The 16,711-nt window shown below is 47.3% G+C and overlaps 1 protein-coding gene across 1 annotated transcript in view; it reads left to right on the top strand.

Annotated features, from left to right (window-relative positions):
* Cdhr3 (cadherin related family member 3) overlaps positions 1-13,752 on the top strand; it is a 60,114-nt gene extending 46,362 nt beyond the window's left edge. The window contains 7 exon segments of the mRNA XM_032908649.1: positions 2,128-2,299; positions 3,701-3,945; positions 5,840-6,021; positions 7,957-7,970; positions 9,376-9,407; positions 12,056-12,104; positions 13,604-13,752. Coding sequence (XP_032764540.1) covers positions 2,128-2,299; positions 3,701-3,945; positions 5,840-6,021; positions 7,957-7,970; positions 9,376-9,407; positions 12,056-12,104; positions 13,604-13,752 — 843 coding nt within the window.
* The last annotated feature ends 2,959 nt before the right edge of the window (positions 13,753-16,711 follow it).

Here is a 16,711-nt window from a genome sequence, read left to right as displayed (position 1 = left end):
ATGAGCTGGTGGTGAGTGGCAAGCTGCCAGAGCGGTTGGATTTGTCGTTCTTAATCTCCTCCTGAAGCAGCCGTGCCTGTTTCTGCCCCATGCCATGCATGCCTGATGGAGTAGATATTACAGCGATACTGTGACCCAAACTTGTATTGTGATGATAAAAACCACATAGTGGCTATGGCTGAAGGAAAAGAGGTACCCTTTGGCTCCTGGTTCTGAAAATTCAAGCCCATCTGTTTGTGCCTTTGGTGACAGTGGCAGGTAGTGGGAATATACGTTTTAGATAATGCTCACATTTCAAGAGTCAGGAAGCAAGGAGAGAATGGGACAGGGTCTCACAATCCCATCGAGGGTGTCCCCTCAACGACCCGTGGACCTCCCACAAGCCCCACCTGCCATAGTTCTCACATTCCACAGCAGTACCAGATTGGGCACAAGCCTTACCCACATCCAAACCACCACAGAAGCTGCTGAGGCACTGCTTCTCAGAGGTCCACGTTGAGGCCCTTGTTGAATGCAGATTCTCAGTGCACAAGTGTGTGGGTCCTGAGTTCACATGCCACACCAGACATGCTTTCCGAGGGGTGCTGGTGTCCCACACAAGCATCCATGAGACCCTGGTGGGCCTGTGGGGTGATGGTTAGGATGATCTAAGGGTCATGTGATGCCCATAAAGATCTATTAGAGAAGGGAAAAGGCATGGGGGAAGCGACTGGCAGCCCTGTGTGGGAGGGACAGCAACTGACTTGCAATGAGGAGAATGAATTCATTTCTTAGTCGTGCTCCCAATCTTCCGAGAGGGTATGGACAAAGTTTATCTCTGTGACCCTGTTTCTGTGGAACGTCGAGTGATTAACCAATGTGGGATAGTTCAGTTCCTCTGGCGACCTGCTTTGAGCTAATGGGATGGTGTGCTCAGGGATTCACGAGGCTCAACGCTGCTCTCCAGGGAAAGTTGGAGATAATTGCTGTATTTGTTAGGGTGTCCTTTTTCTTTATTATTTTCTTAAGACAGAACTGAATGGACTCCTGTCTGGAAGCTCGCTAGAGTGAATATTTCAATTTATTCCCCGTATTAGAAATAGCTGAAATCCCTACATTTCAAAAGTAGAATGAATAGGACTCGAAATTCATAAGCCTTTAAATAGCGTGATGGGCCAAAATGGTCACATAAGTCCCTTTCAGGACTGAGAATATGGGGTCCTCTGCTGGCAGGTGTCCCAGTCAGTTCGCCAGGCCTGGCACCCAGCAATGACAGATCTACCTGCCGGCTTGTGGCAGACTCAGTGCAGGTCTAACAGCCCAGGACACGGGGAGACAGTGCCAAAGCAGGGCTTTGCTCTAACCCCTTGCTTCCTAGGCCAGGCCGTATGGTACAGCCAGGTGAAGAACATGACAGAAACTGTCTGGGCCACACCCTCCAGGGACTCCAAGTGGTCTCAAGAAAATGGATCCAGGGTTGAGAATCACTGTGATGCACACCAAAGTTAGCGATTGAATGCAGGTTCACAAGGGACAGTGCAGCACACACACACACACACACACACACACACACACACACACACAGAGAGAGAGAGAGAGAGAGAGAGAGAGAGAGAGAGAGAGAGAGAGAGCTAACATACATACACACACAGCAGAGAAGCTAACAGCAAGGGAATTGAAGCAAGACAAAACCACACTACAATCTTAGCCCAGCCTCTCACTATCTGAATGGTTTTATGTCAATTACTTGCTGTCTCCGAGTTCCCTTTTCTCTCATCTGTAGATGGGAGTTATCAAGTTCTCTCTCACATATGACGTTAAATCAGTGAATTCATGCAAATTGCATATCCCACGCATTGAGCGCTCGCTAGGTGCATTTTAGCTCCTAAGGATTGGGCTGATGAAACAGCTCAGCAAATAAAGGAGATTGCTGCCAAACCTGAAAACTTGAGTTTGGTCACTGGGATCCACATGGCGATAGGAAGGGAGGTCCAACCACAAATTATGTCCTCTGACTTATGCCCCCAACACCCCCCCTACACACACACACACACACACACACACACACACACACACACATATACACACACACATACACACACCGACTTGCATGCAATAGTATTCTAAACCACCTTCTTGCTGTTCTAGGTTACTGTGAACATCATTGGAGAAAATGACGAAAAGCCGATATGTACTCCAAATTTTTACTTCATGTCCATCCCAGTGGATCTAAAAGTTGGTACCAACATTCAGAATTTCAAGTTGACGTGCACTGACCTTGATTCTAGCCCCAGATCTTTTCGATACTCCATTGGCTCAGGTATTAGTATCAACAATGCTGGGCCATTCGGGAGGAACCAGGCAGTTGGTCTCTGCTCATACACTGCGGCCAGCACAGTGTTGGGGTGGGAAGGTATATTTTACACGAAGAATCCAAGGGTCCCTGTGCTTCCCAGTGCTGTCAGCTTCTCTGTCTCATCCAGTTCTCTCCAGGAACTTCCCACAACCAGACTCACCCCCACAGGGCTGTTGCAAAGCTCTAGGAAGGATGAATCCTTTTAATGGAATACTCTCCCCCAAATTCCCAGAATACAATGAATATTTTTTTTTTCAATTTCATCTCTTCAACTACCTCTTTTCTTGGAAAGAAAAAAAAAAGTGCCGTGGGGGAAGGGACTTCCAGGCCTCTCTCGGGATAGAAATAGATTAAATAGATTGAATGCGTTCTGAAACATGTCCTCAGCAATACTCCTCTGCTCCATTCATATTCTCTCTTTAAAAATATGCCATTGCGGGAAGGAGGGGGGGAAAGAGCACCCCTCACTGGAAATGAGACCAAAATAGCTCATCTAATGAAGTGCCGGGGCCAGAGATTTAAACCCAAATAAGCAGAACAATTCCACATGAAAGACTAAAAATCCGTCTCTGCCGCCCGCTGAGCCTAGCAGAGCAGTGGGAAATCTCTGAGCCACTGTGCCACAAAACCCAGGGGCAGACCGTGCCTGGAGACCGCAGCTGCTGGGGATGGAGCTAATCCACACCGAGTGTCCCTAGGACTTAACCGAGCATTTCGCTGCTGAGGAAGTAAAAATGGCATCATCTGCTCCATTTCCTGCTTTTTCAGTCAGTATTGAGTCTGGAGACACTGGAGGATGAGCAAGAGCCATGATCGGGCTGGCGTTCTTCCTGACCTAGGCACCATCAGGTTGTGGGCCCCAGCAGAGCTCTGTGCGTGCGTGCGTGCGTGCGTGCGTGCGTGCGTGCGTGTTTACGTTTGTGCACCCACTCAGCGCAGGCAGTGTGTGCATGGGTTAGGAGGCAGGTGGGGTGAATTCACAAGGACCTGGGCCTGAAGTCCTTGTGATATCAGAAGGTTCCTTCCTTTAGAGGACTTTCGACCCTTGACACCAGGATAGCCAGACAGGCTCCACAAAAGGCATAAGGGGAACATGGTCCATGATTAGGTATGGCTCACTCTGCGTTCTTGCTGTCCACATACCAGGACAATTAACTCTCCCCCTGGTGGCCCTAAGACAGGGGCACTGTGGCTCTTTATCCAGTGCATCCTCACTTGCAGGACATCACAAACCAAACCCTATTACATAAAAAACAAAGTGCAGAAATTTGAGGAAATTAAAAACAAGTGCAGTTTTCGTCTGAGTCTTTATTTTACCCTCTTTTTAATTCTTTTACCCACATTCTTGGGTCAAATCTCCTTTAGGCAACATCAACAATCATTTTGCCTTCTCTCCCAATGCTGGCTCCAACATCACACGCCTGCTGCTGGCATCCCGCTTTGACTATAGCATCCTTGATACAGTCAGGGACTACAAGCTGCTTGTCTACGTCACCGATGACAACTTGCTGTCTGGCAGAACAAAAGCCAAGGCTCTTGTTGAAACAGGGACAGTGACTCTGAGTGTTAGAGTCATTCCTCACCCGGTCACGACCATCACAACTCCCAGGGTAAGAATCTGAGATCTGTAATCTCCAGCCATAAGTCCTTAGAATTTATAGCAATAGACCCAGAAGTATGAGACAGACAGGAAAAAAAAAGTTGAGGCATTTGTTTGGAAGGGCCATTGATTAGCAGATGGGAATCTGTGTAAGAGCATGGACACACAGATTAATGGCATGCACCTTTAATCCCAGCAGGCAGAAGCAGGTAAATCTCTGAGTTTGAGGCTACCCTGGTCTACAGATTGAGTTCCAGAACAGCTAGGGCTACACAGAGAAAACATGTCTCAAAACATGCACTTGCACACACACACCACACACAAAACCAAACAAACAGAAGGCAAAAGAAAAAAAAGGACAAGAAAAATAGACCCCGGAGCGTAGAGATCAGAGGAGTCCCACTGGCTTTCTTTTGTATAGTAGTGAACAGCCTGGCAGGAGCTGGGAAGGAGGAAAGATTTACTTTGGTTCATAATTTAGCAGGCAGGAGTGTGTGGTGGAGGAGCCCCTCATCTCATGACTTACAAGAAGCAGAGAGCTGGAAGGGGCCAGAAGGCAGGTATAGCCTTTGCAGGCGCACTTTCAGCCAGGGTACCTGTAGCAAGGCCCTGCCTCCTAAACTTGGAGGGGAAGGGCTTTCATTTTTAATGTATTCAATGGCAGATTCCTTTATGCTTAATTTATGCTCGTGTGTGTAAATGCTTGCATGTGTGTATATGCATCACCTACATGTAGATGCCCATGGAGCCCAGAAGAGGGCACTGGGTTTCATGGAACTGGAGTCACTTGATGTGGACAATAGGTGCTCTTAACTGTTTAACCATCTCCCCAGCTACTCCTTTTGAGATTTTTTATGGCATTTATTTATTTATTTATTTATTCATTCATTCATTCACTCAGTGTTTGTGCATATATGTATTTGTGTGTATATGTGTATATGTGTGTATACATGTACATGTATGTATATGTGTGTATGTATATATGTGCATATGTGTATTTGTGTGTATATGTGTGTACATGTGTATGTGCACATGTGTACATGTGTGTATATGTATGTGTGCATGTATGTATATATGTGTTTATGTGTGTGTGGATGTGTGTACGTGTGTGTACATGTATGTGTGTGTGCATGTGTATACTCCCCCACACATGTGGAAGTAAGAGGATAACCTGTAGTAGTCAGTGCTCTTTGCACACCAGGTGGACTCTAGGAATCAAATCTAAGCCATGGGGATTGGCAGCAAGCTCCCTTACCTACTAAGCCTGTGGGGGTTTCATACTCAAACCACAACAAACACGGAGGACCTTTCCTGTGGGGAAAGCTGGCAGGCTCTCCTTAGGAAGAAATTGCCAAGTCTCTTAGGTTTACAGCAAACGGACCTCGACATTTCCAATCCCGAAATCTCCACGACTTGTTGGTTATCTGCCTTCCACTCTAGGAAGCAGATTCTGAACTTGATCTCACTGTGATCACAGCCCCACTCATCTGGCAGTGGCAGCTGGATCGAGTGAACACAGAAAAGCTTACAAGGTACAAAAACAAGAACAAAAACAGCTTTCATGGCTCCTGCCTTCCCAGTGAGAGACAGTGGCTAAATTAGTCCCTGGATTATGCTGCGTTGCAACAGAGAACTTGCTTGTAGACCCTGTAGATGTAAGGGAGGGGAAGAGAGACAGACAGTGTACTTAAGCCAGGAGCTGATACACACTTCCCCAGTTTTTCTGGGTTCAGATCTAACGGATAGAAAATAAAGAGGTCAGAGCTGGAAGCACCAACTATAAGCTCACAGATGTGGAATTTGCAGAACAGGAGGGAAGAGTGGCCGAGACACTTCACACACCACAACGCTGAATGTCAAAGGCGTTTCCGCCCCCGTCACACTCCCTTTCTCTGCCCTTCAAGCCCAGGATTACCTACCAGATCCGCAGGGAAAACATATTCTCTCCATCCGCATGGTATGTGCCGTTCATCATCACTCTGGGCTCCATAGTTCTTGTCGGTCTTCTGGGGTCCCTGATGGTCCTGCTGGCCAAAGCAGTCTACAGACATTGCTCCTCCATGACCAGGAAGGACAAGAAACCTCTGTGAGTTCTGGGGGGCTGAGACTTCCCTTGTTTTTGCTTGTTTGTTTGATTGCCTTTGTTTTGTACAGGGCAGGGTACGCAGCTTGAAGGGGAGAATAGAAGATGAAGGGATAGAATTCTAGCTTCCCTTGGGCCTTGTCACCTGTGAGGCCAGGACCATGGCCTTTGGCTTTCTCTGACAGCTTACTCCAGCCCTGATGGGATTTAGTAAGTAGGCTTCCAGTGACCTTGCCCTGGACAAGCACTCCTGAAAAGCCCCCCTGTGAGTAGCAGTAGAATATAATGTGCTCTTCTCTGCAGAGTATTTCTAGGAAGGGATGGGACTAAAGGAAGCAAACCCTACCAACAACAATGCAACAGATTAGAAAATTAAACTTTGAGTGCCGCTTAGGCCTTTATGTCATTAGACCATCTCCGTTCTCTTGCGTGTGACTCTCATCTCCCACCATCTGGGAAACACACAGTAGTTGCATGCCAGGTTTCCCTCCTCCCTACTCTCACTTGCTCAGACATATGATTCCTAAGAGAACCTGTGCGTGTCACACACTTCTCCCGGGGCCAGATATAGCCTCAGTAACTCTTACAGCCAGAGCACAATGGCTGTGAGCCAGGATTTTTAGAGTTGGTCAAGTTTCAGGTTCAAATCTAAGCTCTCTCCTTTCCTGGGCACCTGACATTGGGCACATGAAACTCTCTCTGGAAAACTAACCGAGCAAATGCAGAGAGAGCCCTGGGTAGTGTTCCTGACACCAAGCTAACACTTGCATGAGCAATGGTTTTGAAGTGGCTGCAGTTTTAACTTCATAGCCAAGACCCAGTGAGCTCATGATTCTAGACCCCAAATTTAACCAAATGCCCAAATGTCCTGGGAGCTGGGTGCCCTGACATTCAGGGTCTCTCAGTGGCAAAGAAGAAGTGAGTGATAAGACTCAGATGCCTCTTAAGAGTATTTGAAGATTAACCATGACTACCAAGGGATTTTACGTATCTGGATATAAGATGGTTTAAAGGACATTAGCTTAAAGCTGTGTGTTGCTTTCCACCGTATTTATCCGGGGGAAGTTTGCACTATTGGAAACCTTGACTTCGGGTAAGAAATCCTTGAGCATCTACTGAAATTTAAAAAGACATTTTTGTCTGCAGTCTGTTTACATATGACTAAGAGAAAGACAGAAAAAGAGTACCTTGTTTCTAAAAGGGTCGTATCTGAGCATGTGAGGATGATGATGTCTCATATGAGTAGGCATTTTAAAAAGATATATAGTGACCCAATAGGCATTGCAACTTACATGCAAATTACAGCTATGTGGTAAATATGCATCTTGAACCTGACTGTTCCTATTTGCATTCTAAGTACAGTTTTCATCATGGCCCAATTCAAAAGAGAAAAATAGCTAAAAATTCAGACTCAGACTTGTGCTCTCAGAAAGTTAGTTGTACCATGTGGCAGTCAACACTTGTCAAAGAGTGAGGAATAAAATTAGAAATTTTGAACCCAAGACTTGTATGAGAAGGGCATTAACACCCAGTCTAGCTCCTTCGTGTTATAGGAAACTGAAGCTGTCAGCCCTCTAGCCTCCCAGCTGTGAGACAACATCTCTGCTCTGATGGCTACTGGGGAGAAAATGGGCAAAGAAGAATGGGTCGGTTGTCTCAATGGAATGGTTTTGCCTTCACCAAAGTCACTGCATTCCCTGGAGTTGTAAGAAGCAATAGTTTCAGCTTCTAGACCCTCTGTAGTTCGAGGCTATCAACTGCCAAACTGCTTGGTTTAGCACAGCTGGCAGCCAGAACTTTTTGATCCCCATCCCTAGCCCATTTTCAGACTAGTCCCCAAATTCCAAGAAAGCGGTTGCCTGGAGTCCCTGCATTAACACGTGTGCATATCTACGTGGAATACTGTCTGGTTAACTAATGCCTACCCTTCCCCCGCAGGATAAAGAAAGGAGGTATGTACAGTGCATGCTCTTATGGTCCATTTGCTATCTTTTGCTTGCTCTTTTATACTGTGCTAAAAGGCTCAAACTTGGGCTCAATTGGGGAATATCCATGTCTTTAATGGGGAAGCAAAGAGCATCTATTGCTGGATCAAGGAAGGGCAGGGTGCAAAGATACACAGCGTAGGATGCAGGATGCAGGATGCAGGGTGCAGGGTGCAGGGTGCAGGGTGCAGGGTGCAGGGTGCCTTTGGCTTACTTGGTCCACTCACTTGGGCCTTGCCTGCTTTCTACCCATGTTCATCTCTAGCAGGCTCAGTTTAATCATCTAGGTCTCTCTCCCAGGGAACCTAGCTCATCCTTAGTAGGGATATGCGTTACACACGGCCAGCATTTCCTGACTGCTGCCCGTGGAGGGGGTGGCTGCTCCCAATGACAGTGAGTGCTCAGTCTTGAACTAGTGCCTCTTCTGAAGGAACACTGACACGCTCTTCTCAGATTGCAATGGATTTGATCATCGCTCACATGGTTCATTAGGTCAGACTAGTTAATTGGTCAATTGAACAAGATCTACTGAGAGCCCCAGGCCCAAGGAGATATCTCATCGGAACCTGGGCAAAGAGTTGTCACCTCAAGGCTACTCCAAGCTATGGGGAGAGACAGGACATAGAATGTACAGTTCTATAATTTAAAAAAATGTTTGCTTAAGTCATTGTATCCATGGGGCATGCAGATACGCACAAAGTGCATAAATGCAGGATTCAAACTTTGATTATAATGGTTATTGATCACATAAAGAAAGTGTGTCTTAATAACAGAAATGTCATAGACTAGCTTGATTCTTAGTTTTTTAACTCGATTTACTCATTTCATTTTTGTGTATATGTGAATATAAGCATGCTTGATGCCCTCGGAGGTCAGAAGAAGACATTGGAGCCCTTGGAGTGGAGTAATGGATGGCTGTGAGCCACCATGTGGGTGCTGGGAGTCGAACCTGGGTCCTTTGCATGTGCAATAAGTGCTCTTTACCACTGAGCCATCTCTCCAGCCCCAAACTGAGTTACTTTTAATCTGGATATCGGGAATGGATGTCAAAAATCACTTGTTATGAACAGGTAGTCTTTTTTTCCATTTGAGAGCTAACTTTCTAAGACCAGTATAAATAATCCAGAAAAAGTTTTGGTATTTGAATCGTGTGCTGCCCATACACATGTATGTTTTCTAAGAAACCTGAAGGCTGTCAAGTAACAGGTGTGCAGCCAAATAAACAAAACACCAGCAATAGAACAAAAGCAAAAGCTTTGCTCTGCCTGGGAGACTGAAGTCTGTCTGCTCAGGGAAATCCCACCGTGAGCAGATGTTAAGGTCAGTGTAGCATCTAGGAAGCTTCAACGCTGCCTTGTTCTTTCCCCTGCAGACATGAAGAATACGAAGAGAGAGGCCATGGTGGTAAGTGTGGTCAGTCCAGGAACCCTGCCTGGGAGCTGGGTAGTGTCACCCTGCCTCTGTCTGCACACATAGAGAACCAGGCTCTGGAGGAGCACTTAGGCATTCTGGGAGGTTCATGCATTTGGCCACTGACATAGCTTCATGACAAGATCCTGATAGGATTCTTTCCCTCACTGGACATGTCTGCTCATATATTTGCTCTGGGTTTCATAAGTATTGAGTTGTGGTATTTATTATCCACACCAGCTCTCCAACAGGGTACACTGGGGAAGCAGACAGAGCTTAAAGACCAGAACAAGTGTTGCAATGTTGTACAGGATTTAATTTTTTTCTCAACCCTTCCACAACCTTGCAAGAAAGTAACAAAGAAAGCCCACAGCTTGGGTCTGGTCTTGGCTTCACCTACTCCTTAGCCACATGAGCCTGTAGACCCCCAAGCCTTTGGAAGCTGTAGATTCCTCACCATGAAATGGGAGGAAGGACAGCCACTCCAAGACAATACCTGGGAAAAAATCTCATAAAAACAGACAGATGTCTCACTATGTGCTGCACACAGGCTGGCTAAAGTCACACCTTCACTGTCTTACTTTTCTATTGCTGGGATAAAACACTAAAGCAACTTAAATGATATATTTGGGGCCCACAGTTCCAAAGGATTTGAGTCCATGACCATCAGTGCAGGAAGCATGGCAGCAGGCAGGCATGGCACTGGGGCAGTAGCTGAGGGTTACATCTTGAGACACAGCCATGGGGGAGAGAGGGAGAGGGATATGGGGTTTAGGGGGGAAGGGAGTGGCTTGGGTTTTTGAAACCTGAAAGCCCATCCCCAGTGACACATCTCACTTAACAAGGCCACACCTCCTAATCCTTCCCAAACAGTTCTACCAGTTGAGGACCAAGTAATCAAACATATGAGGCTATGGAGGCCATTCTCATTCAAACCAGCCCTCTTACCCTCCTCTGCTGTCTCTTACTGAGCCTGATAGACTCATCGGGAAGAGATAAAACTTAATAACTATCCTTATCTCCTCCCTGCTTCCCCCATGACAGACCTTGCTGTGATCTAATGTTTATCACGGGGAGGGATGGCAGTCAGAACAGCTGAAGGGAGATTTTTGCTTTACACTCAGTATCTTACTGCTTCTCCTTTCAGGTTAGTCTACTAATGGCAGCAAGGAACAGCTTTTGGCCTCCAAGGTCTTACCATCTAAAATAAGCACCCTAGGGAACCTGGGCAATGCCACGCATAGATGGCCTTTAAACTGTGCCACGTTGATCTATTAAATAAATAAACCTTCATGACATACAATGCGGGGCTTCTTAGAGATGATCTAGTAGTTGAAACACGTGAGATTCTTACTTCTCTTCAGCACCCAAAAGCTATGGGGAAGTGGATAGATGGTAGCTGTCGGGAAAAGCCACATTGAAAGACTGCCACTCCCTAAGTAGCTTCTTACTAGCCTGCTGGAGACCTTGTTTTTGCCACTTTTGGGGGTCGGTATCATAGAGTGAGAGGCTGTCCATGGATTGGGGACAGGCACCTAGACAGAGCTCAGAGTTGAGGGATGCCATACAATACTGTCTTAGTTAGGGTCTTATTATTGTGAACAGACACCATGACCAATGTAAGTTTTATAAGGGACAACATTTAATTGGGGCTGGCTTACAGGTTCTGAGGTTCAGTCCATTATAATCAAGGCAGAAACATGGCAGCATCCAGGCAGGCATGGTGCAGGAGCAGCTTGAGTTCTACATCTTCACCGGAAGGAAGCCAGGAACAGACTGAGCACCCTCAGGCAGCTAGGAGGAGGGTCTCTGAGCCCACCCCCACAGTGACACACTTCCTCCAACAAGGCCACACCTTCTCATAGTGCCACTCCCTGTGCCAAGCAAAGGCAAACCATCACAAATAACAATCATGGAGGGTGGGGCTTAGGGAAGGCCTAGCTGTGGTTCTGTTGGCTTTTGTGAGGGCCATCAGTAAGGCAAGGTAGGTAGCTGCAGGGCAGAGTGCCTGGCTGGGATGCCAAGGCCTAAGGTAAGTGCTCCTGTGAGGGGCTTCCAGCTCTGCCTGGCAGTGATGCCCTGAGGTAATGTGAATCTTAGTCCTCGATGCTTGAGTCCCATAGCATCTGACACGTCTCCTATCATAGCCATGTGTCTTCATTGTGGCCCCTGTTGCTCAGTGGCAAGTCAAGTAGACAGACATACCTGCTTGGTTCACCACGGTGTCCCTAAACTATGGCCCGATGGCTGTTGAATAAATTAATATCTCAAAGCTTGTTTTGAGCAAGGAAAGCCAGGCGCGGTGGTAAAAGCCTGTAATTCCAGCATTTGGGAGGTAGAATCAAGAAGGGCAGACCTGGCCACACGTCAAGTACAAGACTAGTCTGGGCTTAGCATTGTAGAAAGAAAGAAAGAAAGAAAGGAAGAGAAGAGAGGAGGAGAGAGGAGAGAGGGAGGAGAGGAGACAGAGGAGGAGAGACAGAGAGAGAGAGAGAGAGAGAGAGAGAGAGAGAGAGAGAGAGAGAGAGAGAGAAATGAATAGAATAAAATGAGCCTTGTGTGAAGAGCTCAGCCTGTGAGGGTGGGTAGCCTTGGTTGCGGAGAACCTTGGGATTGTGCTTGAAGCTGTCTCTTTGCCTTAGGAATCTATCCAGATGAACTCTGTCTTTGATGGAGAAGCCGTCGACCCAGGTAACCAAAAGAACACCACTTATGGGAATGCTTCGTGTGTCCTGGGCTAGGAGAGTGGGGAAGAGTGTCTAGTATCCTTCTCTTAAGTACTGGTCAGCACCTTGTCACCTCCATAATGTGAGGCTGACCGTTTTAGGCTATAACTTGGCTGAGATAGGTGCAGAGTGGCGCTGGGACAGACTTGTGGGCGTGGCTTGCCTGCTCGCCCCTCCCCTTATGCCTCCGCCGCTTCCCACCTGCAGGCTTGCTCTCTAGGGTGTTATTTCCTCCCCCACTGCCTATTTACAAACTAGTAAAGGAAAGCAGTGAACTCAAGAAGTCCTAGTCTTTTCCCAGCTCACTGATCCTCTCTCACCTACCCGGCCCTTCCCGCACGCATCTAGTGCCATCTTATTAGAAGCAGAAGTGGCAAGTTTGGCTCCCCCACCCCCAGACCGGGGCCAAGAATTTGGTTGACACGATGAACATAAGGTAAAGCTGGCCTCCAGAGCTCTCATTGCCCCCTGAAATCAGCTCCAAATTTAGCTCCTTTACACACATCCCTCTGCTTACAAAGGCTCAATTATAGACGCGAATAAAGGGAAGGAAACCAAATTCAGGAGGCAAGTGTGCTGGCTCCCTGCCACCCTCATATGCAAACGGCTCCAGTCCTCAGAAGGAGGATGGCTCTTCTCCAGTGAGAAGCTGCTGCTGTTGGAATTAAATTTCCCTCTATTATTAGGTACTTGTTACCATAATGTGCCCACATTAGCATAAGTGCTGGTGGGATCCTGAGCCGAGAGAGGCCACTTGTGCTGCTTTGCAGTGGCAGGAGCCCGGCTTGCCTCAAACCCAAGCGCACAAAGAGAAAGCCAGGGAGGACTTCTGCGGTTCTTATGTGCCTGAGAGAAGAAAAGCGGGGAAGAAATGAGCCAACTGGCCTAATGTGAACAAACACATCAATTAGTGTCCGCTGGCTCTGACACAATAAAAATGGCTGCCCCTCCTCATCCCCAGATCAGTTTGTCTGTGTCTACACTCTCTGCCAGCCCGGTGAATCAAAGGCCCCAGCACTTACTTAATGAATTCCTTTTTATGGAGGATACAAGGATCTTTTAAAACAAAAATAAATCAGATCCTATTGGGTAACCCCACTAGAAATTGAACCTAATTTAAGTGATGGTCACAAGGAACTCAAAATTTACATGGCCCCTTCATCCGGCTGAGCCTGCAAACCTTCCTATCTAGAGAAGTATCGTGTGTGTGTGTGTGTGTGTGTGTGTGTGTGTGTGTGTGTGTCTGTCTGTCTGTCTGTCTGTCTGAGCTGCACAGCTTGGGGGAAAGGCAGGCATTGAAAGACTGACTGGGCTCCTCACAAACTGCTCTCCACCCCAGGGGGTGAGTGGGGGTCATACCTTTCCTCATCGTTCCTGATCATCAGAACCAGGGGAAGTAGGTAGAAGCAGAATTGTTCAATTTTTTGTTTGTTTCATATGATTTCTTTATTATCTGCCCTCTAGTGACCGGGGAAATATATGAATTCAACTCAAAAACTGGTGCCAGGAAGTGGAAAGGCCCGTTAACCCAGCTGCCCAGTTGGCCCGAGCCCAGCACCCAGCACAGAGGCACAGCTGGAGAAGCCTCAGTCCCTAAACACACAGGGAAATAACAGGTGTGTATTTGCCAGCCCCTCACGAGGGCTGGGGCCAGCCTGTGTGTGTGACGAGGTGGGGGTGTGCCTCCTTAAATGTCACAGGGACAGTAGCAGTGTTTGGTACAGGGGCCCAGATGTGGGTTGAAGGGATTCAGGTAACCAGGGTCCCAAATCTGCCAAAACATTTAAAAATAGCTCTGAAATGGGGTTTTAGAACATAACGGTCCTTTTCTGAAAAGGCATAGGGATTTTTTTCTCTCTAGGATCACGGCTACCCGGGTTCATGATGAGAGAGTGCCTACATTTGAATGCCAAGTGCCCCCTTACGGTCTTCTATTCTTCTCCTCCGTTCTTCACAGTGGTAGCCAGGCAGCCCTTTCAGCTCAGCTTCCCAGCTCGTATCCTCTAATATGTCTGTCCTTGTGTTCACTTATAAACACAGCTCAAGGGCTAGAGAGATGGCTCAGTGGAAAGAGAGAGCACTGATTGCTCTTCCAGAGGTCCCGAGTTCAATTCCCAGCAACCACATGGTGGCTCACGACCATCTGTAATGGAATCCAATGACTGCTTCTGGTGTGTCTGAAGAGAGTAACAGTGTAAATAAATAAATAAATAAATAAATAAATAAATAAATAAATACAGCTCAACACCATACACCTTTACAAAAGACCATGAGTCATTTTTTAAAGACATAGACAGTACACTGTGAGACATTCATTTGGGAAGAAGAAATACAATGTTATTATTTTATTTTACTTCATTTTATTTGGAGGTGTCTTGCATTTGGCAAAGCAAGCCGATGTGAGATGTTTACCCTGTTAGTATGCAGGCGCCTCCCAGAGACAACCACTCTTCTCTTCCTCATCATAGATGAGTTTTGCTTTTTAAAAACCCATCAAAGTGGGAGACCATCACTGAGCTCACAGCAGTGATCCAGTTCTCCTCTATCCGATGCCCTGATGCCCTTCTATGGCTTTGCCCCAGTTGGAGGAGGCAGAGCGACAGCTGGATGCTGCCTCTGAACTCTAAGGTGGTGGCTCGAGTGTATATTCCAGCATCAGGGACTGAGAGGTCCAGTTGCCCTGCTTCCTTGCTGACTCTTGGGATTGTTGGTCCTTTGAGTTTTAGCTATTCGAATGAAGATGACTCATGGGATGAAATACAGTTTTTCAAAGCTGAAATAATACCAGTCTGAAATAATATAACCCCTGCCTGCTTCTTCCCATTTCCTACCATCAGGTCTAAGTGTATACACACAAGGAAGCTCTACCCAGTGGTAGACCCCCAACTTCCTGTGGGCCTGAACACTGAGCTGAAAGTGTCACAATGGAACTGAACAGGAGCTTTGCAGCAGAGCCTTAGAAGAGCTGCACAGGCCTCAGTTGCTCTCAGTGTCTTGTTCCCCAGCTCGCGGAGGCCTTAGTGCAATAAATACCAGCAAGAGTCCGTGAGGATCCATCCCTACAGCAACCCACTTCCCCACTGTGGAGGGTCCACAGCAGAATCCCTCCACCAGACGAAGACCTCAGGCAGAGAGCACAGTGGCAGGTTTTCTCTGTGTGCCCGAGCCGGCGCGGCCTCTTAGGAAAAGCAGACGTTTGTAAAACTGACCTAGCTGGAGACATGATTTATTAATAACACTGGGCTGCCAGGGAACTCCCTTGAATGGGTATAAATCTTGCAAAAGAAGGCTGAGCCATTCCCTCGTGGGGGTTAAAGTGGGTGAAGTGTTGGCTTTTTTTTTTTTTTAAAGTCTGCAGAGTCCTGACTCAAACACTTTCTTCGGAAATTCTCAGCGTCCATGCAAGTCAAATGAAGCTCTCTGACAGCATGCAGGCTGCTGGGGCTTCATAGCAGTTTACCGGACCATTAAGGATGTAGAAAGTTGGGTGTGGGGAGCTCTCCGCTCTCTGCGAGACCAGCAAGAGACCAGGCTTTAAGAGACCCCAGGTTTGAGTGAAGAACAGAGCTGAGTGTCCTCAGCTGAGACCAGAGGAGCCCGAGGAATGGGGCAAGGACAGCTGGAGGCTTCAGAGGAGAGAGCACAGCTATCCCCACTTCCTGCTGCATATCTGGCCTCATGAGTTTGAGGTCCATGGCTGAGAACCCATAGAGCTAGCTGCCTGCCCTTCGTCTGCCATGACAGACTGTAGGCTGTGGATGAACTGTCTCGTTTCATTTTTCTAAAAACTATTTCCTTCAGTGTCTATCTGAAAGGTAAATTGACCCAAGCATTGAATCTCCTTTGTGGAGTAATAGGTAACTCAGAATTGTGTGTGCTTGCGTGTGTATGTGTGTGCGTGTGCTTGTGTGTGTGTGCGCGCGTGTGCAGGTGCATGTGTGTGTGTGTGCGTGTGTGCGTGTGTGTGTGTGTGTGTGTTTACTTACTGAGGAGACTGTCAAAAAGTACCTGAGATGCCCCAGTGGAGGACAGCCTCAGGTGATGTAACCGTATACCCATGTGTTGATAAATCCTGTGGCCAAATGGGGCTTTTAAATCTGGATCCCATGAAAAGGTCAAGTGAGGAGGGGGGAAGGGAGACCCAGATCACCCAGACTTTCCTATGTGTCACCCATCTCAGGACAAGCTGTGGCACTTGCTCTGTGGTAATAACCCAACACAAGTTGACCAGCTCACAGAGGAGACCAGGGATCTTGGTGCAGTGGTGAGCATCTGTGTCAACCCCATCTCTCCTTCCCCTCAAACAGCCCCCTCTGCTCTCCTTTCTTACCTCATGCGTATGTCTTAAGAACTGAATGAGGGCTGGAGGAAAGTAGACTCAGGCCAGCACAGTGTCTGAAAAAAGACCTTGAACCTGGGAGGGTGTTAAAGGTGGGAAGAAATCGAAGTTGAGGATTAGTTTTGAGCATATATCGAAGCACTGAAACTGCCGTTTGATGTGTTCTCAGGTTGTACTTGTGTTATGCAGCCTGGAGTGGTCACCACAGTATGTAGCAAGCATTCAGCAAACGT

Source organism: Rattus rattus, chromosome 7 (assembly GCF_011064425.1).
Source record: "Rattus rattus isolate New Zealand chromosome 7, Rrattus_CSIRO_v1, whole genome shotgun sequence".
NCBI classification, from domain to species: domain Eukaryota; kingdom Metazoa; phylum Chordata; class Mammalia; order Rodentia; family Muridae; genus Rattus; species Rattus rattus.
Note: the sequence above shows the minus strand (reverse complement) of the source record. Positions and strands in the feature narration are given on the sequence as shown.